The sequence below is a fragment of the Nipponia nippon genome, unplaced genomic scaffold (genome assembly GCF_047370975.1).
Source record: "Nipponia nippon isolate SJK-2023a ecotype South Korea unplaced genomic scaffold, ASM4737097v1 scaffold_4, whole genome shotgun sequence".
NCBI lineage: Eukaryota > Metazoa > Chordata > Aves > Pelecaniformes > Threskiornithidae > Nipponia > Nipponia nippon.
This window is the reverse complement of record NW_028262358.1, coordinates 98,010,554-98,027,577: the sequence shown is the minus strand read 5'-3', so window position 1 is coordinate 98,027,577 and position 17,024 is coordinate 98,010,554. Positions and strand designations below refer to the sequence as shown.

At 49.1% G+C, this 17,024-nt stretch overlaps 3 protein-coding genes across 4 annotated transcripts in view; 2 read left to right on the top strand and 1 right to left on the bottom strand.

Moving 5' to 3' along the window:
- The window catches only part of KHDRBS2 (KH RNA binding domain containing, signal transduction associated 2), a 427,208-nt gene that overhangs the window by 322,710 nt on the left and 87,474 nt on the right, over nt 1-17,024 (bottom strand). The window lies entirely within an intron of this gene.
- LOC148053444 (uncharacterized) lies at nt 4,808-9,524 on the top strand. Its single transcript, XM_087774136.1, is given in 2 exon segments — nt 4,808-5,868; nt 8,849-9,524. Coding segments are annotated over 2 exon segments (1,737 nt in total).
- LOC148053443 (uncharacterized) lies at nt 15,166-16,248 on the top strand. Its single transcript, XM_087774135.1, has one exon. The coding sequence runs from the start codon at nt 15,166-15,168 to the stop codon at nt 16,246-16,248; it is 1,083 nt and encodes a 360-aa protein (XP_087630261.1).

Sequence of the window (17,024 nt, the reverse complement as noted above, 5' to 3'; positions counted from 1 at the left end):
AGACAGAGGTGATACAATAAATTAATTCCTGGACCAAGACAAACTGTATTACATTTTTGTATTTAACCAAAGTCGCTCTCTATTCTGTACACTCCTTCTGTCACCCCGTGACTAGGACCACCACAGATCAGAAGGAGCAGGATGCTGCCATGAAGGAATTCAGATCAGGACCAAGCTGCCGACTTGCTGGCTCACAGCACTGACGTGCAGCAAGTTGCATTAGTTATAAATCGCGACCTGCCGGCCAACTCCAAAAACTACAGTCACATGTAAAGCACACCACGAAAACATAACCAATGCCTTCAGATTTTAAAACTACATGTTTGTTTTTATGAATGCACTCATTACACATTTTGTGTTTACTGAAAGCCAGAGTTAGTATAGGATTTTGAGAACAATGGAAAAAAGAAGGGCCATGATCAGCTGTGTTCTTCCAGCGAGGACAAACACAAGGCAGTCAACGGTACATTTTCACCAACACTGATCTTAGGCAAAAAGAGAAAAGAATGTGTTCCTCAAGAAGAAACTTCACACGTTTTCCACCCACTTTTGCTCCAAACTAACTGAATTAAAGCAGGGAGACAGAGAGCTATTCAATTACCTCCTTCAGTACCTGTCAGTCCCCAAGCATGCTTCATTCTCGCCTTCCATCAGTAACACAGTACTCTCGCACTTGCTTCTGTATAATACACATGTATGTCATCCCTCTTAATGGGAAGAGAACATGCATATCACAGTCATGCAAAAAGAGGTCACCACTAGAGAAGGGTCAGAGACTAAAGGCATTTCTAACATCTTTTCAGAGATATTCTTCCCTATGAAAATTGATCTTCAGCTCTCTCCAGACTTGGAGCTGTAAAATTCTGGAAATACCGTTTAAGATTTTTCTTTGAGGGGAACAGCTTCTTTTTCCTTCTCTTCACTGATTTAGCACAAAATGGAATAGCTGAGTGAGTCGCTCTTACTTTTTCAAAACTATCTGCTTTACTCTTACAGTGCCAATAAAATGATGTTAATTATAGTTCACTTCAAAGTACTTGACACCTATTACAAAACTTCTGTCATGAATATAGTTTTTCCATTAAAATTAGGCATCCCACAGTAAAAACATCCTTTTGCTACACTTAAAGCCATGTCAAAACTCATCAAAAAACAATGTTCTTCTCGTCAGCCTGTCCAACCTACCAAAGAATGAAATCGACACATCCTTTCTACTGTCAACATTTGCCTCCCACTTAAAGGAATTCTGCAAGCCTACCTTGCACCTTACCTATCTGGCTTTCCTCATTCTTCTCTTTGCAGTACTGGCATCACTTTATTAAAGAAACATGAGCTGCTGTCACGAGGTCAGGCCCTTTTAAAGAATGATCTGTTCCCATTAATGGGAGTGATTTCCAGAATGGGAATATCGCCAACCTCTTGCCTGTATGTAGTATTACACACTATAATATTATAATTAAAATAGAAATAAAATAAAAGGGTCCAGGTTTGCCCCCCTCTTCCCCAGAACAGGAAAGACATTGACAAAGTGGAGTGAGTTCAGCAGAGGCCACCCAAGATGGTTGGGGCTGGAGCACATGCCCTGTGAGGAGAGGCTGAGGGAACCGGACCCGTTTATCATGGATAAGAACAGCTTTGGGGGACCTAACAGCAGCTCCACAGTGCCTATGGGAAGATGGAGTCAAGCTCTTCACAGCGGTGTGTAACGGGGGGAACGAGAGACAACAGGGAAAAGGTGAAACAAGAAAGGTTTGGACTGGGTATAAGGAAAAACTTTTCCACTGTGACAACTGCCCAGCAGTGCTGTAGGTTGCCCAGAGATGTTGTGCCATCTCTTCCTTTGGAGGCTTTCAAGACCCACCTGGATAAATTGATGAATGACCCGGTCTGACACCATAGCTGGCCCTGCTTTGAGCAGGAGGTTGGACTAGAGACCTCCTGAGGTCCCTTCACACCTGAACTATCCTATGATCCTATAAATGCAATACCTTTCAGACCTACACTTGTTTGTGAAATTTGCTTGAACTTGTCCAAAACATTTAAATGTTATTGCAGATAAAGTTACAAAAGGACATAGTAACAGCCTGAAACTTTTTTAACAAAATGGAATAATATAGGTAGAAAAGAAATTAAAGATCTACAGAACTTCATATTACTAACTGATTAAAAACCAAACAGAATTAACAAGAAAACAAGTAAGGAGAAAATGAAAGTGAGCAAAGACTGAATAAAACTGAACTTAGATTCCCTATCCTCCTCTCTATATAGGCAACTGATTTTTACTGCCTGGTTACTATTCTGACTCTACCCATAGACCTCTCAGCAACTTGCAGAGGTATGCCAAATGGGTTGCCTCCTCTCCAAATTACAGTATCGTTAGAAATACAATTACCTACTGTATCTATGTACTGATCTACGGGTAGATCAATATAGATCAGAAAAGCGATAAAAAGAATATTAATAGTGTTAAATAACTAGAAAAGTTCTCAAGTGGAAATATCAGTTCTTGCTAAATTTATGAACATCATCTTGCCTTCAGAACCCTGAAATTTTTCAATTTCTGAAAAATATTTAAAAAGAGAGCAATCAGCAGCATGATATTTGTCATCGTCAGAAACTTTAAGCTTGCCATTATAATACAGACTGTGCACGGAACACCTGTGCTGTTTGCACTCACGTGACATGTACTGTTGTCTTTGAAAAACCTGGACTGTCACCTCTGCTTCTCAGCACTGGTGGCAGTCCACAGGTCATACTCCTCAACTAATTCTTCCCCAGCTGAAACTGAATCCAAATGATCTCAGTGGGAGCAGGAACAGATGAGGCTTACGATTCAGTCTATCAGTCTTTTAAAGAGGATCACATCATCACAGCTTGATGCTATTTTGTAAACGGGACCTGCCAGAATTAAGTCAGATTCTAATTGCAAGGGCTAACTTTCAGGAAGAGCAGTAAAGAACCAAAGAAACTTCTTGTTACTGAGTTTCCATTCAAATCCTTCTGAATTATTTAAAAGTTGTACAAAATAAGATAAGAAATAGTTAACTCTTGCACAAAAAGATTCTTCATTAAAGAAAACAGTAAGTAATCGTGATATATATAATAATGATCGTATCTAGAACATTTGACAGAATTTACAAAAACAACCCCAAAACACATTCAGGTTGAATATTTTGAGTTCTTTATTCCCCAAAGCTCTATAAGCAACAGATAATAACAAACACTTGAGTTTATTACCCTGCAAAGAACATCTAACATGGTGCCTGAGAGCTTCCTGAGAGTACAGGTACTACTGAAAAAGCTGCATTTGCAGCAGTGTTATTGACAGCAAAGAAAATGGCAATACTTACAATGAGTTAATTATAACTGAATTATAGCTGAAAAGGGACAGCTGTGGGTCTGAGAAACACGCAGTTTCAAGGCCCAGAAAGCAATGGAGTAACACAGTGACAGCAATCTCTAACACATACACAAGTTTCTTTGACTTACAACAAGCGTAAGGAAAAATCTATGTAAAACAACAGCCCATGTCACGATTTGTTAATAAACGTTTATGCGGCCTATTCTAGATCAAATAATTTATTTAAAGCCTGCACCAGCAGACAAATCTCAAATGCCACTGTTATAGGCTCTTTTAAAACCTCTCAGAGAACACACCTAAAAACTCACATGGGGTAAACCTTGCCTAATTTAGGATTAAAAAGGTATTGTAATAATCACTAAAACGCATGAGGAGACAAGATTCATTTTTATAAAACACTTTAATATAGCTGGAAAAAATGTGGTACGTTACGTTCAGTGGGAGCAAGCATCAATTAAGCACGAGCTTACAAAGCAATATTCTGCAGTATAAATATTTAGTTCAGGCAGATTTAATAGAATCATAGAATCGTTTAGGTTGGACAAGACCTTTAAGATCATCCTTGTGGACCTCTGCTGGACTCTCTCCAGTAGGTCCGCCTCTCTCCTGTGCTGGGGAGCCCAGCGCTGGACACAGTACTCCAGGTGTGGCCTCACCAGTGCTAAGCAGAGGGAAAGGATCACCTCCCTCGACCTGCAAAGTCAGCCAAGGAGTAAGATATGCCTTCAGATGGTTTATTTCTAAAACTGAATGTAGTGCTGGATATGAACAGTGAAACCTGGTGTCCAAAACTTATATGAAAAATACAGCAATAGGATTCTGCTCAACAGTGGGGCAGTCCTGTGAGGTGAGCTATCTGGGAAATTTTTGTTCCCTGAGCCCGGAGCTTGTGTCTTCTGCGTGTGGTCCCCAAAAGCCTTGTGATGTCACCAGAGAGTCACAATGACCCCCTGACATCAGTCCTTTTAGGGCACGGGGCAGCCCTGAAGGGCCACAGTGCTGTCCTCGTCCGTCGGGGACACGCGCCAGCAGGTGGGGGGACGAAGGACCCCCATCGCGCAGGCTCCCTTCCGAGGGCACAGAGAGGATCTGCCAGACGGAGACACCGGCACGGCTCAGGGCGCTGGTCTTGACCTTCCACGCCCCCAGGGTCGGGCTGCTGTTTGCTGAGAGGCCAGGAACCCCTTTCCTGCCTTCCCAACTCCTGCTGGCACCTGTCCGGTAGGTCCGTCACCACCCTGCCCTGAGAGCAGGAACACGCAGAGATGTCCCTGGTGTCACTCAACCGCCCTGGGATGGTCCCTGGTGTTTGTGGCAGCACAAGCACAGCCCCCAGGCACAGAGGACAACTCTTTAGCGCTCAACTTCCACAGCTTTGCTGCTTCCTGCAGGTTGTGTCTCCAGGGCAGGTCATGAGCTTTGTACCTCTTGTGTTCGCAGTGCGAGATGGCATTTGAGGAGGGCTTGGCAGAAGACGGTACCTCTTCCCCTGCTCCCAGCACCAGCCAGGTGCCCCAGGCTGCACCACAGGATGCTTCTGAGGACCTGATGTGCCCAATCTGCCAGGACACCATTAACGACCAAGCCTCCGTGAGCTGGTGCAGGCACGCTTTCTGTTTTCCCTGCATATTGGAGTGGTCCCGCATAAAAGCTGTCTGTCCGATCTGCCGGTGCCCTTTCCACCGCATCGACCGCAAGGTGGGAGACAACTATGAGGTGTACCACATTGTGCAGCACAACAGCTCCACCAGCCAAGCTCAAGGAGGGAGACCTCAGCCCCCCTCTGCGGAAATGACGCGGCATGATTCCTCAGGCCAGCCTCTTCCAACAGAGACTTCCAACAGAGACCATGGCAGTGGCCATGCCAGGGCCCCAGACAGGGGCCAAAGCAGGTCCACGACGTGGCACCACGATGGCCACAGCAGGGTTCAGCACACCGAGGGCTACAACCCCTCGAGCAGCAGGAGACAGCAGCGGAGCAGGGCTCAGGACATGGCTCGGGACACTGCCCGCGATGAGGGCCGAGCTCCAAGGCCCGAACGGGACAGCCCAGCCTCCTTGGGGAGGAGCGAGCGTCGTCAGCGGGCAGGCCGCGTTTCCTCCAGGGGACGGCAGGCAACAAGGAGCCGATCCCGGCGGAGGTCCCGCAGCACTTCGCGCCAAACACAGCCGGCGCAGCAAAGGAGGAGGGATCGTGATGCCGGGCGAGCTCTAAGCCCTGAACGGGACAGCCCGGCTTATCCCAGGAGGAGCCAGCGCCGTCGGCGGGCAGGCCGCGTTTCCTCCAGGGGACGGCAGGCAACAAGGAGCCGATCCCGGCGGAGGTCCCGCAGCACTTCGCGCCAAACACAGCCGGCGCAGCAAAGGAGGAGGGATCGTGATGCCGGGCGAGCTCTAAGCCCTGAACGGGACAGCCCGGCTCATCCCAGGAGGAGCCAGCGCCGTCAGCGGGCGGGCCGCGTTTCCTCCAGGGGACGGCAGGCCACAAGGAGCCGATCCCGGCGGAGGTCCCGCAGCACTTGGCGCTAAACACAGCGGGAGTAGCAAAGGGGGAGGGACTGAGGCAACAGGCGAGCTCTAAGCCTCAAACAGCAAGTCCCAGCTTATTCTGGGAGAAGAGCGCACCATCAGTGGGCAGGCTTGTAGACAGTTGTAGTCTACAGATCCTTGTAGTCCTCCTGAGTTGCCTGCCCCTTCTTCCAAAGGTCATAAACTCTCCTTTAATCCCTGAGTTCCAGCCAAAGCTCTCTATTCAGCCAGGCCGGTCTTCGCCCCTGCTGGCTCGTCTTTCGGCACATGGGGATGGCCTGCTCCTGCGCCTTTAAGATTTCCTTCTTGAAGAATGTCCAGCCTTCCTGGACTCCTTTGCCCTTCAGGACTGCCTCCCAAGGGACTCCGTCAACCACGCTCCTAAACAGGCCGAAGTCTGCTCTCCAAAAGTCTAAGGTGGCAGTTCTGCTGACCCCCTCCCTTACTTCTGCAAGAATCAAAAACCATCATTTCATCATCACTACGCCCAAGATGGCCTCCAGCCGTCACATCACCCACCAGACCTTCTCTGTTCACGAACAGCAGATCCAGCGGGGCACCTCCCCTAGTTGGCTCCCTCACCAGCTGCATCAGGAAGTTATCTTCCACACACTCCAGGAACCTCCGAGACTGTTTCCTCTCTGCTGTGTTGTATTTCCAGCAGACATCTGGTAAGTTGAAATCCCCCAGGAGAACGAGGGCTAGCAATCGTGAGACTTCCCCCAGCTGCTTATAGAATATTTCGTCTGCCTCTTCATCCTGGTTGGGTGGTCTATAACAGACTCCCACCATGGTATCTGCCTTGTGGGCCTTCCCCCTGATTCTTAGCCGTAAACACTCAACCCTGCTGTCACTGTCGTTAAGCTCTAGACAATCAGACCATTCCCTAACATACAGGGCTACCCCACTGCCTCTCCTTCCTTGCCTATCCCTTCGGAAGAGTTTATAGCCATCCACTGCAGCACTCCAGTTGTGCGAGTCATCCCACCATGTTTCCGTGATGGCAACTCTGTCATAGTTTTCCTGCTGCATGATGGCTTCCAGCTCCTCCTGTTTGTTGCCCATGCTGTGTGCATTGGTGGAGATGCACTTCAGTTGGGCTATTGATCCCGCCACCTTTCTGGGGGGAGAAGGCCTAATTCCTATGTGATCGTACTCAGGCGCTTCCATGGTCTCTAACCCATCCATAGCCCTTGCATCTTTGTTGCCGCATGGATCTCCATCCCCTGCCTCCACTGAGATGGCAGACCAAAGGACCTTGCTAGCACACCGTCCCTCAAACACTGGTGCCTCACCCCCAGGCTTATCTCTAGCGAGCCTGGTTTTATGCCTTTCCTCCTTCAAATCTAGTTTAAAACTCTTTCAATGAGCCCTGCTAACTCCTGGGCTAGGATCCTTTTCCCCCTTTGAGACAGGTGTACCTCGTCTGTCACCAACAGGCCTGGTGTCGTGTAAAGTGATGCATGATCAAAAAACCCAAAATCCTGTTGGTGACACCTGTCGGTCTGCATATTGGGCTTTCTGTTCCCCTCAGGAGAGAGTCTCCCATGACAATGACCTGTCTTTTTTAATTTATGGAAGCGGTTCCAACACAGGGCGTAGGCCAACTTAACCTTGGTGAGACCTCTGAGCTAGATGTACCATCGTCCTCGTCATCATTCGCTTCCACTTGCAGAGCCTCACACCTATTACGCAAGGGCACCTGGAAAGGTGGGGTAGTCACACAGGAGACGCGCCTGCTGCGCCGGGCAGGAACTTGTTGCCATTGCCTCCTATCCCTGAAGTCACTGTGTTCAGCCAGGCGGAGAGAGGATAGGGAATCTTTTGTGTCATGGGTCCTGCCTGCCTGTTGGGCCTGTCTCAGGGAAGGTAGGGTGCGATTCCAGTAGTCTCTCTCTCTCTCTCGCACTCCCTGATACTCCTCAAACTACTCATCTCCTCCTGGAGCTCTGTCACTGAGTGGAGGAGTTCCTCTATCCAGGCACACCTCCCACAGCTGTGCTCACTGCTGCCATCCAATACTGGTGTAAGAGCAGGGCACACCCTGCAGCCTGAAACCTCGGTGGCAGTGTGTTCGCACTGCACCTCTGTCTGGGAAGCTCCATCAGCCATGGTGGGTGCAGAGCTTAGACAGGCCATGGCCTTCTGCTGAGTGGATACCATTGCTCCGTCCCTGGTCAAACTCTCAGCGCTTCCTGCACACCCTTCCATGTGAACTGCCACACAAACTGCGATGCCATGCCCTTGCTGATGCACCACGACCTGTTTGCTCCTCCTGCTCGCAGCATTCCCAGTCACTAGTGCTCCCCAGAGGCTCCTTTTATACGTATGGGGGTCTTGGCCACCGTTGCTCCTGGCCCTGCCCAGGTCTCATCAGCTGCTGCTGCGTGAGCAGGCCACAAGGAGCCAATCCCAGCGGAGGTCCCACAGCACTTCGCGCCAAACACAGCGGGAGCAGCAAAGGAGGAGGGATCGTGATGCCGGGCGAGCTCTAAGCCCTGAACAGGACAGCCCAGCTTATCCCAGGAGCAGCGAGCGCCGTCGGCGGGCAGGCCGCGTTTCCTGCACGGAACGGCAGGCCACAAGGAGCCGATCCCGGCGGAGGTCCCACAGCACTTCGCGCCAAACACAGCGGGAGCAGCAAAGGAGGAGGGACCGAGATAACAGGCAAGCTCTAAGCCTCAAACAGCAAGTCCCAGCGGAAATGAGGCGGCATGATTCCTCAGGCCGCCAGCACTGCAGCTCTTCCAACAGAGACCGTGGCAGTGGCCATGCCAGGGCCCCAGAGAGGGGCCAAAGCAAGTCCACGACGTGGCACCACGATGGCCACAGCAGGGTTCAGCACACCGAGGGCTACAACCCCTCGAGCAGCAGGAGACAGCAGCGGAGCAGGGCTCAGGACATGGCTCGGGACACTGCCCGCGATGAGGGCTGAGCTCCAAGGCCCAAACGGGACAGCCCAGCCTCCTTGGAGAGGAGCGAGCGTCGTCAGCGGGCAGGCCGCGTTTCCTCCAGGGGACGGCAGGCAACAAGGAGCCGATCCCGGCGGAGGTGCCACAGCACTTCGCGCCAAACACAGCGGGAGCAGCAAAGGAGGAGGGATCGTGATGCCGGGCGAGCTCTAAGCCCTGAACAGGACAGCCCAGCTTATCCCAGCAGCAGCAAGCACCGTCAGCGGGCAGGCCGCGTTTCCTCCAGGGGACGGCAGGCAACAAGGAGCCGATCCCGGCGGAGGTGCCACAGCACTTCGCGCCAAACACAGCGGGAGCAGCAAAGGAGGAGGGATGGCAACAACGGGCGAGCTCTAAGCCCTGAACGGGACAGCCCAGCTTATCCCAGGAGGAGCGAGCGCCGTCTGTGGGCAGGCCGTGTTTCCTCCACGGAACGGCAGGCCACAAGGAGCCGATCCCGGCGGAGGTCCCGCAGCACTTGGCGCCAAACACAGCAGGAGCAGCAAAGGAGGAGGGACTGAGATAACAGGCGAGCTCTAAGCCTCAAACAGCAAGTCCCAGCTTATTCTGGGAGAAGAGTGCACTGTCAGCGGGCAGTCTGGGTTTCCTCCAGGGGACGGCAGGCCACAAGGAGCCGATCCCGGCGGAGGTACCGCAGCCCTGCGGGGCGCAAGGCCTGGTAGCACACCCTGCCACAAAGGGTACTACTGTGTGCCCTGCTACTGGTGTCAGAAATGATACTACTTTACACCAAAAGCTCCTACTAACAATCGCAACAAACAGTGCCAAATCCAACTACAAAGCCTGGGGCCAAGGACCTATTCTCCGTTAGAAAACACGTCTGCAAATCTAAAGGGACTCTTGCAAGACCTTTTAGGGTTATGACGATAACAGGACAGAAACTTGGGTGCTGGTTCTCTCATACTCTTCTATGTTACACTTGTCTATAAAATGCTATACTCAACATTTTATATGGGTGTGCCTTTTCTCCTTATATTGCATTTCTACAGTACGATCAACTGAAGATTTTATCACTTCTCCTTTCTGCCCTGGTACCAATGACACGAATGGTTATTAGAAAACCTCTTGTTCGTCCACATCACCTGTTTTCTCACTGTTTCCCCCAAATATCCCCCAGAATAACTCCTTCTGTTCCTTACCACTCTTCTCACAAGGTGGCAGTGATAAGCGGTCGATTTACGCTTACTCTGCTCTATTGCAAAGAGACTGCCTATAATGCCAGTCCAAATTTAATGGCTAGTAGCAAGACTTTGAAAAGCTTATTTTCTTCTCCTGCCTCCTCAAAGACTTTAAGAGTAACCCCCAAAGCCTTCATAGCCAAATTTGCCCCTGTGGTATGCTCTGTACAGAGCCTCATGTTAATGCCCTCAGTGGGAGTACATCCTACAGATTCTCCAGACCACGTCCAAAGACTACCAAAGTCACGGAAAAACAATGGTGTACCAAGAACATTGTCACTCTCAAGTAAGACTGGTGGAAGGAGGAGCTTTCTCAAAAGACAGAGGTGATACAATAAATTAATTCCTGGACCAAGACAAACTGTATTACATTTTTGTATTTAACCAAAGTCGCTCTCTATTCTGTACACTCCTTCTGTCACCCCGTGACTAGGACCACCACAGATCAGAAGGAGCAGGATGCTGCCATGAAGGAATTCAGATCAGGACCAAGCTGCCGACTTGCTGGCTCACAGCACTGACGTGCAGCAAGTTGCATTAGTTATAAATCGCGACCTGCCGGCCAACTCCAAAAACTACAGTCACATGTAAAGCACACCACGAAAACATAACCAATGCCTTCAGATTTTAAAACTACATGTTTGTTTTTATGAATGCACTCATTACACATTTTGTGTTTACTGAAAGCCAGAGTTAGTATAGGATTTTGAGAACAATGGAAAAAAGAAGGGCCATGATCAGCTGTGTTCTTCCAGCGAGGACAAACACAAGGCAGTCAACGGTACATTTTCACCAACACTGATCTTAGGCAAAAAGAGAAAAGAATGTGTTCCTCAAGAAGAAACTTCACACGTTTTCCACCCACTTTTGCTCCAAACTAACTGAATTAAAGCAGGGAGACAGAGAGCTATTCAATTACCTCCTTCAGTACCTGTCAGTCCCCAAGCATGCTTCATTCTCGCCTTCCATCAGTAACACAGTACTCTCGCACTTGCTTCTGTATAATACACATGTATGTCATCCCTCTTAATGGGAAGAGAACATGCATATCACAGTCATGCAAAAAGAGGTCACCACTAGAGAAGGGTCAGAGACTAAAGGCATTTCTAACATCTTTTCAGAGATATTCTTCCCTATGAAAATTGATCTTCAGCTCTCTCCAGACTTGGAGCTGTAAAATTCTGGAAATACCGTTTAAGATTTTTCTTTGAGGGGAACAGCTTCTTTTTCCTTCTCTTCACTGATTTAGCACAAAATGGAATAGCTGAGTGAGTCGCTCTTACTTTTTCAAAACTATCTGCTTTACTCTTACAGTGCCAATAAAATGATGTTAATTATAGTTCACTTCAAAGTACTTGACACCTATTACAAAACTTCTGTCATGAATATAGTTTTTCCATTAAAATTAGGCATCCCACAGTAAAAACATCCTTTTGCTACACTTAAAGCCATGTCAAAACTCATCAAAAAACAATGTTCTTCTCGTCAGCCTGTCCAACCTACCAAAGAATGAAATCGACACATCCTTTCTACTGTCAACATTTGCCTCCCACTTAAAGGAATTCTGCAAGCCTACCTTGCACCTTACCTATCTGGCTTTCCTCATTCTTCTCTTTGCAGTACTGGCATCACTTTATTAAAGAAACATGAGCTGCTGTCACGAGGTCAGGCCCTTTTAAAGAATGATCTGTTCCCATTAATGGGAGTGATTTCCAGAATGGGAATATCGCCAACCTCTTGCCTGTATGTAGTATTACACACTATAATATTATAATTAAAATAGAAATAAAATAAAAGGGTCCAGGTTTGCCCCCCTCTTCCCCAGAACAGGAAAGACATTGACAAAGTGGAGTGAGTTCAGCAGAGGCCACCCAAGATGGTTGGGGCTGGAGCACATGCCCTGTGAGGAGAGGCTGAGGGAACCGGACCCGTTTATCATGGATAAGAACAGCTTTGGGGGACCTAACAGCAGCTCCACAGTGCCTATGGGAAGATGGAGTCAAGCTCTTCACAGCGGTGTGTAACGGGGGGAACGAGAGACAACAGGGAAAAGGTGAAACAAGAAAGGTTTGGACTGGGTATAAGGAAAAACTTTTCCACTGTGACAACTGCCCAGCAGTGCTGTAGGTTGCCCAGAGATGTTGTGCCATCTCTTCCTTTGGAGGCTTTCAAGACCCACCTGGATAAATTGATGAATGACCCGGTCTGACACCATAGCTGGCCCTGCTTTGAGCAGGAGGTTGGACTAGAGACCTCCTGAGGTCCCTTCACACCTGAACTATCCTATGATCCTATAAATGCAATACCTTTCAGACCTACACTTGTTTGTGAAATTTGCTTGAACTTGTCCAAAACATTTAAATGTTATTGCAGATAAAGTTACAAAAGGACATAGTAACAGCCTGAAACTTTTTTAACAAAATGGAATAATATAGGTAGAAAAGAAATTAAAGATCTACAGAACTTCATATTACTAACTGATTAAAAACCAAACAGAATTAACAAGAAAACAAGTAAGGAGAAAATGAAAGTGAGCAAAGACTGAATAAAACTGAACTTAGATTCCCTATCCTCCTCTCTATATAGGCAACTGATTTTTACTGCCTGGTTACTATTCTGACTCTACCCATAGACCTCTCAGCAACTTGCAGAGGTATGCCAAATGGGTTGCCTCCTCTCCAAATTACAGTATCGTTAGAAATACAATTACCTACTGTATCTATGTACTGATCTACGGGTAGATCAATATAGATCAGAAAAGCGATAAAAAGAATATTAATAGTGTTAAATAACTAGAAAAGTTCTCAAGTGGAAATATCAGTTCTTGCTAAATTTATGAACATCATCTTGCCTTCAGAACCCTGAAATTTTTCAATTTCTGAAAAATATTTAAAAAGAGAGCAATCAGCAGCATGATATTTGTCATCGTCAGAAACTTTAAGCTTGCCATTATAATACAGACTGTGCACGGAACACCTGTGCTGTTTGCACTCACGTGACATGTACTGTTGTCTTTGAAAAACCTGGACTGTCACCTCTGCTTCTCAGCACTGGTGGCAGTCCACAGGTCATACTCCTCAACTAATTCTTCCCCAGCTGAAACTGAATCCAAATGATCTCAGTGGGAGCAGGAACAGATGAGGCTTACGATTCAGTCTATCAGTCTTTTAAAGAGGATCACATCATCACAGCTTGATGCTATTTTGTAAACGGGACCTGCCAGAATTAAGTCAGATTCTAATTGCAAGGGCTAACTTTCAGGAAGAGCAGTAAAGAACCAAAGAAACTTCTTGTTACTGAGTTTCCATTCAAATCCTTCTGAATTATTTAAAAGTTGTACAAAATAAGATAAGAAATAGTTAACTCTTGCACAAAAAGATTCTTCATTAAAGAAAACAGTAAGTAATCGTGATATATATAATAATGATCGTATCTAGAACATTTGACAGAATTTACAAAAACAACCCCAAAACACATTCAGGTTGAATATTTTGAGTTCTTTATTCCCCAAAGCTCTATAAGCAACAGATAATAACAAACACTTGAGTTTATTACCCTGCAAAGAACATCTAACATGGTGCCTGAGAGCTTCCTGAGAGTACAGGTACTACTGAAAAAGCTGCATTTGCAGCAGTGTTATTGACAGCAAAGAAAATGGCAATACTTACAATGAGTTAATTATAACTGAATTATAGCTGAAAAGGGACAGCTGTGGGTCTGAGAAACACGCAGTTTCAAGGCCCAGAAAGCAATGGAGTAACACAGTGACAGCAATCTCTAACACATACACAAGTTTCTTTGACTTACAACAAGCGTAAGGAAAAATCTATGTAAAACAACAGCCCATGTCACGATTTGTTAATAAACGTTTATGCGGCCTATTCTAGATCAAATAATTTATTTAAAGCCTGCACCAGCAGACAAATCTCGAATGCCACTGTTATAGGCTCTTTTAAAACCTCTCAGAGAACACACCTAAAAACTCACATGGGGTAAACCTTGCCTAATTTAGGATTAAAAAGGTATTGTAATAATCACTAAAACGCATGAGGAGACAAGATTCATTTTTATAAAACACTTTAATATAGCTGGAAAAAATGTGGTACGTTACGTTCAGTGGGAGCAAGCATCAATTAAGCACGAGCTTACAAAGCAATATTCTGCAGTATAAATATTTAGTTCAGGCAGATTTAATAGAATCATAGAATCGTTTAGGTTGGACAAGACCTTTAAGATCATCCTTGTGGACCTCTGCTGGACTCTCTCCAGTAGGTCCGCCTCTCTCCTGTGCTGGGGAGCCCAGCGCTGGACACAGTACTCCAGGTGTGGCCTCACCAGTGCTAAGCAGAGGGAAAGGATCACCTCCCTCGACCTGCAAAGTCAGCCAAGGAGTAAGATATGCCTTCAGATGGTTTATTTCTAAAACTGAATGTAGTGCTGGATATGAACAGTGAAACCTGGTGTCCAAAACTTATATGAAAAATACAGCAATAGGATTCTGCTCAACAGTGGGGCAGTCCTGTGAGGTGAGCTATCTGGGAAATTTTTGTTCCCTGAGCCCGGAGCTTGTGTCTTCTGCGTGTGGTCCCCAAAAGCCTTGTGATGTCACCAGAGAGTCACAATGACCCCCTGACATCAGTCCTTTTAGGGCACGGGGCAGCCCTGAAGGGCCACAGTGCTGTCCTCGTCCGTCGGGGACACGCGCCAGCAGGTGGGGGGACGAAGGACCCCCATCGCGCAGGCTCCCTTCCGAGGGCACAGAGAGGATCTGCCAGACGGAGACACCGGCACGGCTCAGGGCGCTGGTCTTGACCTTCCACGCCCCCAGGGTCGGGCTGCTGTTTGCTGAGAGGCCAGGAACCCCTTTCCTGCCTTCCCAACTCCTGCTGGCACCTGTCCGGTAGGTCCGTCACCACCCTGCCCTGAGAGCAGGAACACGCAGAGATGTCCCTGGTGTCACTCAACCGCCCTGGGATGGTCCCTGGTGTTTGTGGCAGCACAAGCACAGCCCCCAGGCACAGAGGACAACTCTTTAGCGCTCAACTTCCACAGCTTTGCTGCTTCCTGCAGGTTGTGTCTCCAGGGCAGGTCATGAGCTTTGTACCTCTTGTGTTCGCAGTGCGAGATGGCATTTGAGGAGGGCTTGGCAGAAGACGGTACCTCTTCCCCTGCTCCCAGCACCAGCCAGGTGCCCCAGGCTGCACCACAGGATGCTTCTGAGGACCTGATGTGCCCAATCTGCCAGGACACCATTAACGACCAAGCCTCCGTGAGCTGGTGCAGGCACGCTTTCTGTTTTCCCTGCATATTGGAGTGGTCCCGCATAAAAGCTGTCTGTCCGATCTGCCGGTGCCCTTTCCACCGCATCGACCGCAAGGTGGGAGACAACTATGAGGTGTACCACATTGTGCAGCACAACAGCTCCACCAGCCAAGCTCAAGGAGGGAGACCTCAGCCCCCCTCTGCGGAAATGACGCGGCATGATTCCTCAGGCCAGCCTCTTCCAACAGAGACTTCCAACAGAGACCATGGCAGTGGCCATGCCAGGGCCCCAGACAGGGGCCAAAGCAGGTCCACGACGTGGCACCACGATGGCCACAGCAGGGTTCAGCACACCGAGGGCTACAACCCCTCGAGCAGCAGGAGACAGCAGCGGAGCAGGGCTCAGGACATGGCTCGGGACACTGCCCGCGATGAGGGCCGAGCTCCAAGGCCCGAACGGGACAGCCCAGCCTCCTTGGGGAGGAGCGAGCGTCGTCAGCGGGCAGGCCGCGTTTCCTCCAGGGGACGGCAGGCAACAAGGAGCCGATCCCGGCGGAGGTCCCGCAGCACTTCGCGCCAAACACAGCCGGCGCAGCAAAGGAGGAGGGATCGTGATGCCGGGCGAGCTCTAAGCCCTGAACGGGACAGCCCGGCTTATCCCAGGAGGAGCCAGCGCCGTCGGCGGGCAGGCCGCGTTTCCTCCAGGGGACGGCAGGCAACAAGGAGCCGATCCCGGCGGAGGTCCCGCAGCACTTCGCGCCAAACACAGCCGGCGCAGCAAAGGAGGAGGGATCGTGATGCCGGGCGAGCTCTAAGCCCTGAACGGGACAGCCCGGCTCATCCCAGGAGGAGCCAGCGCCGTCAGCGGGCGGGCCGCGTTTCCTCCAGGGGACGGCAGGCCACAAGGAGCCGATCCCGGCGGAGGTCCCGCAGCACTTGGCGCTAAACACAGCGGGAGTAGCAAAGGGGGAGGGACTGAGGCAACAGGCGAGCTCTAAGCCTCAAACAGCAAGTCCCAGCTTATTCTGGGAGAAGAGCGCACCATCAGTGGGCAGGCTTGTAGACAGTTGTAGTCTACAGATCCTTGTAGTCCTCCTGAGTTGCCTGCCCCTTCTTCCAAAGGTCATAAACTCTCCTTTAATCCCTGAGTTCCAGCCAAAGCTCTCTATTCAGCCAGGCCGGTCTTCGCCCCTGCTGGCTCGTCTTTCGGCACATGGGGATGGCCTGCTCCTGCGCCTTTAAGATTTCCTTCTTGAAGAATGTCCAGCCTTCCTGGACTCCTTTGCCCTTCAGGACTGCCTCCCAAGGGACTCCGTCAACCACGCTCCTAAACAGGCCGAAGTCTGCTCTCCAAAAGTCTAAGGTGGCAGTTCTGCTGACCCCCTCCTTACTTCTGCAAGAATCAAAAACCATCATTTCATCATCACTACGCCCAAGATGGCCTCCAGCCGTCACATCACCCACCAGACCTTCTCTGTTCACGAACAGCAGATCCAGCGGGGCACCTCCCCTAGTTGGCTCCCTCACCAGCTGCATCAGGAAGTTATCTTCCACACACTCCAGGAACCTCCGAGACTGTTTCCTCTCTGCTGTGTTGTATTTCCAGCAGACATCTGGTAAGTTGAAATCCCCCAGGAGAACGAGGGCTAGCAATCGTGAGACTTCCCCCAGCTGCTTATAGAATATTTCGTCTGCCTCTTCATCCTGGTTGGGTGGTCTATA

Coding starts and splice junctions, on each gene's coding strand:
- LOC148053443 (XM_087774135.1), top strand. CDS start 15,166: ATGGCATTTGAGGAGGGCTTGGCAGAAGACGGTACCTCTTCCCCTGCT.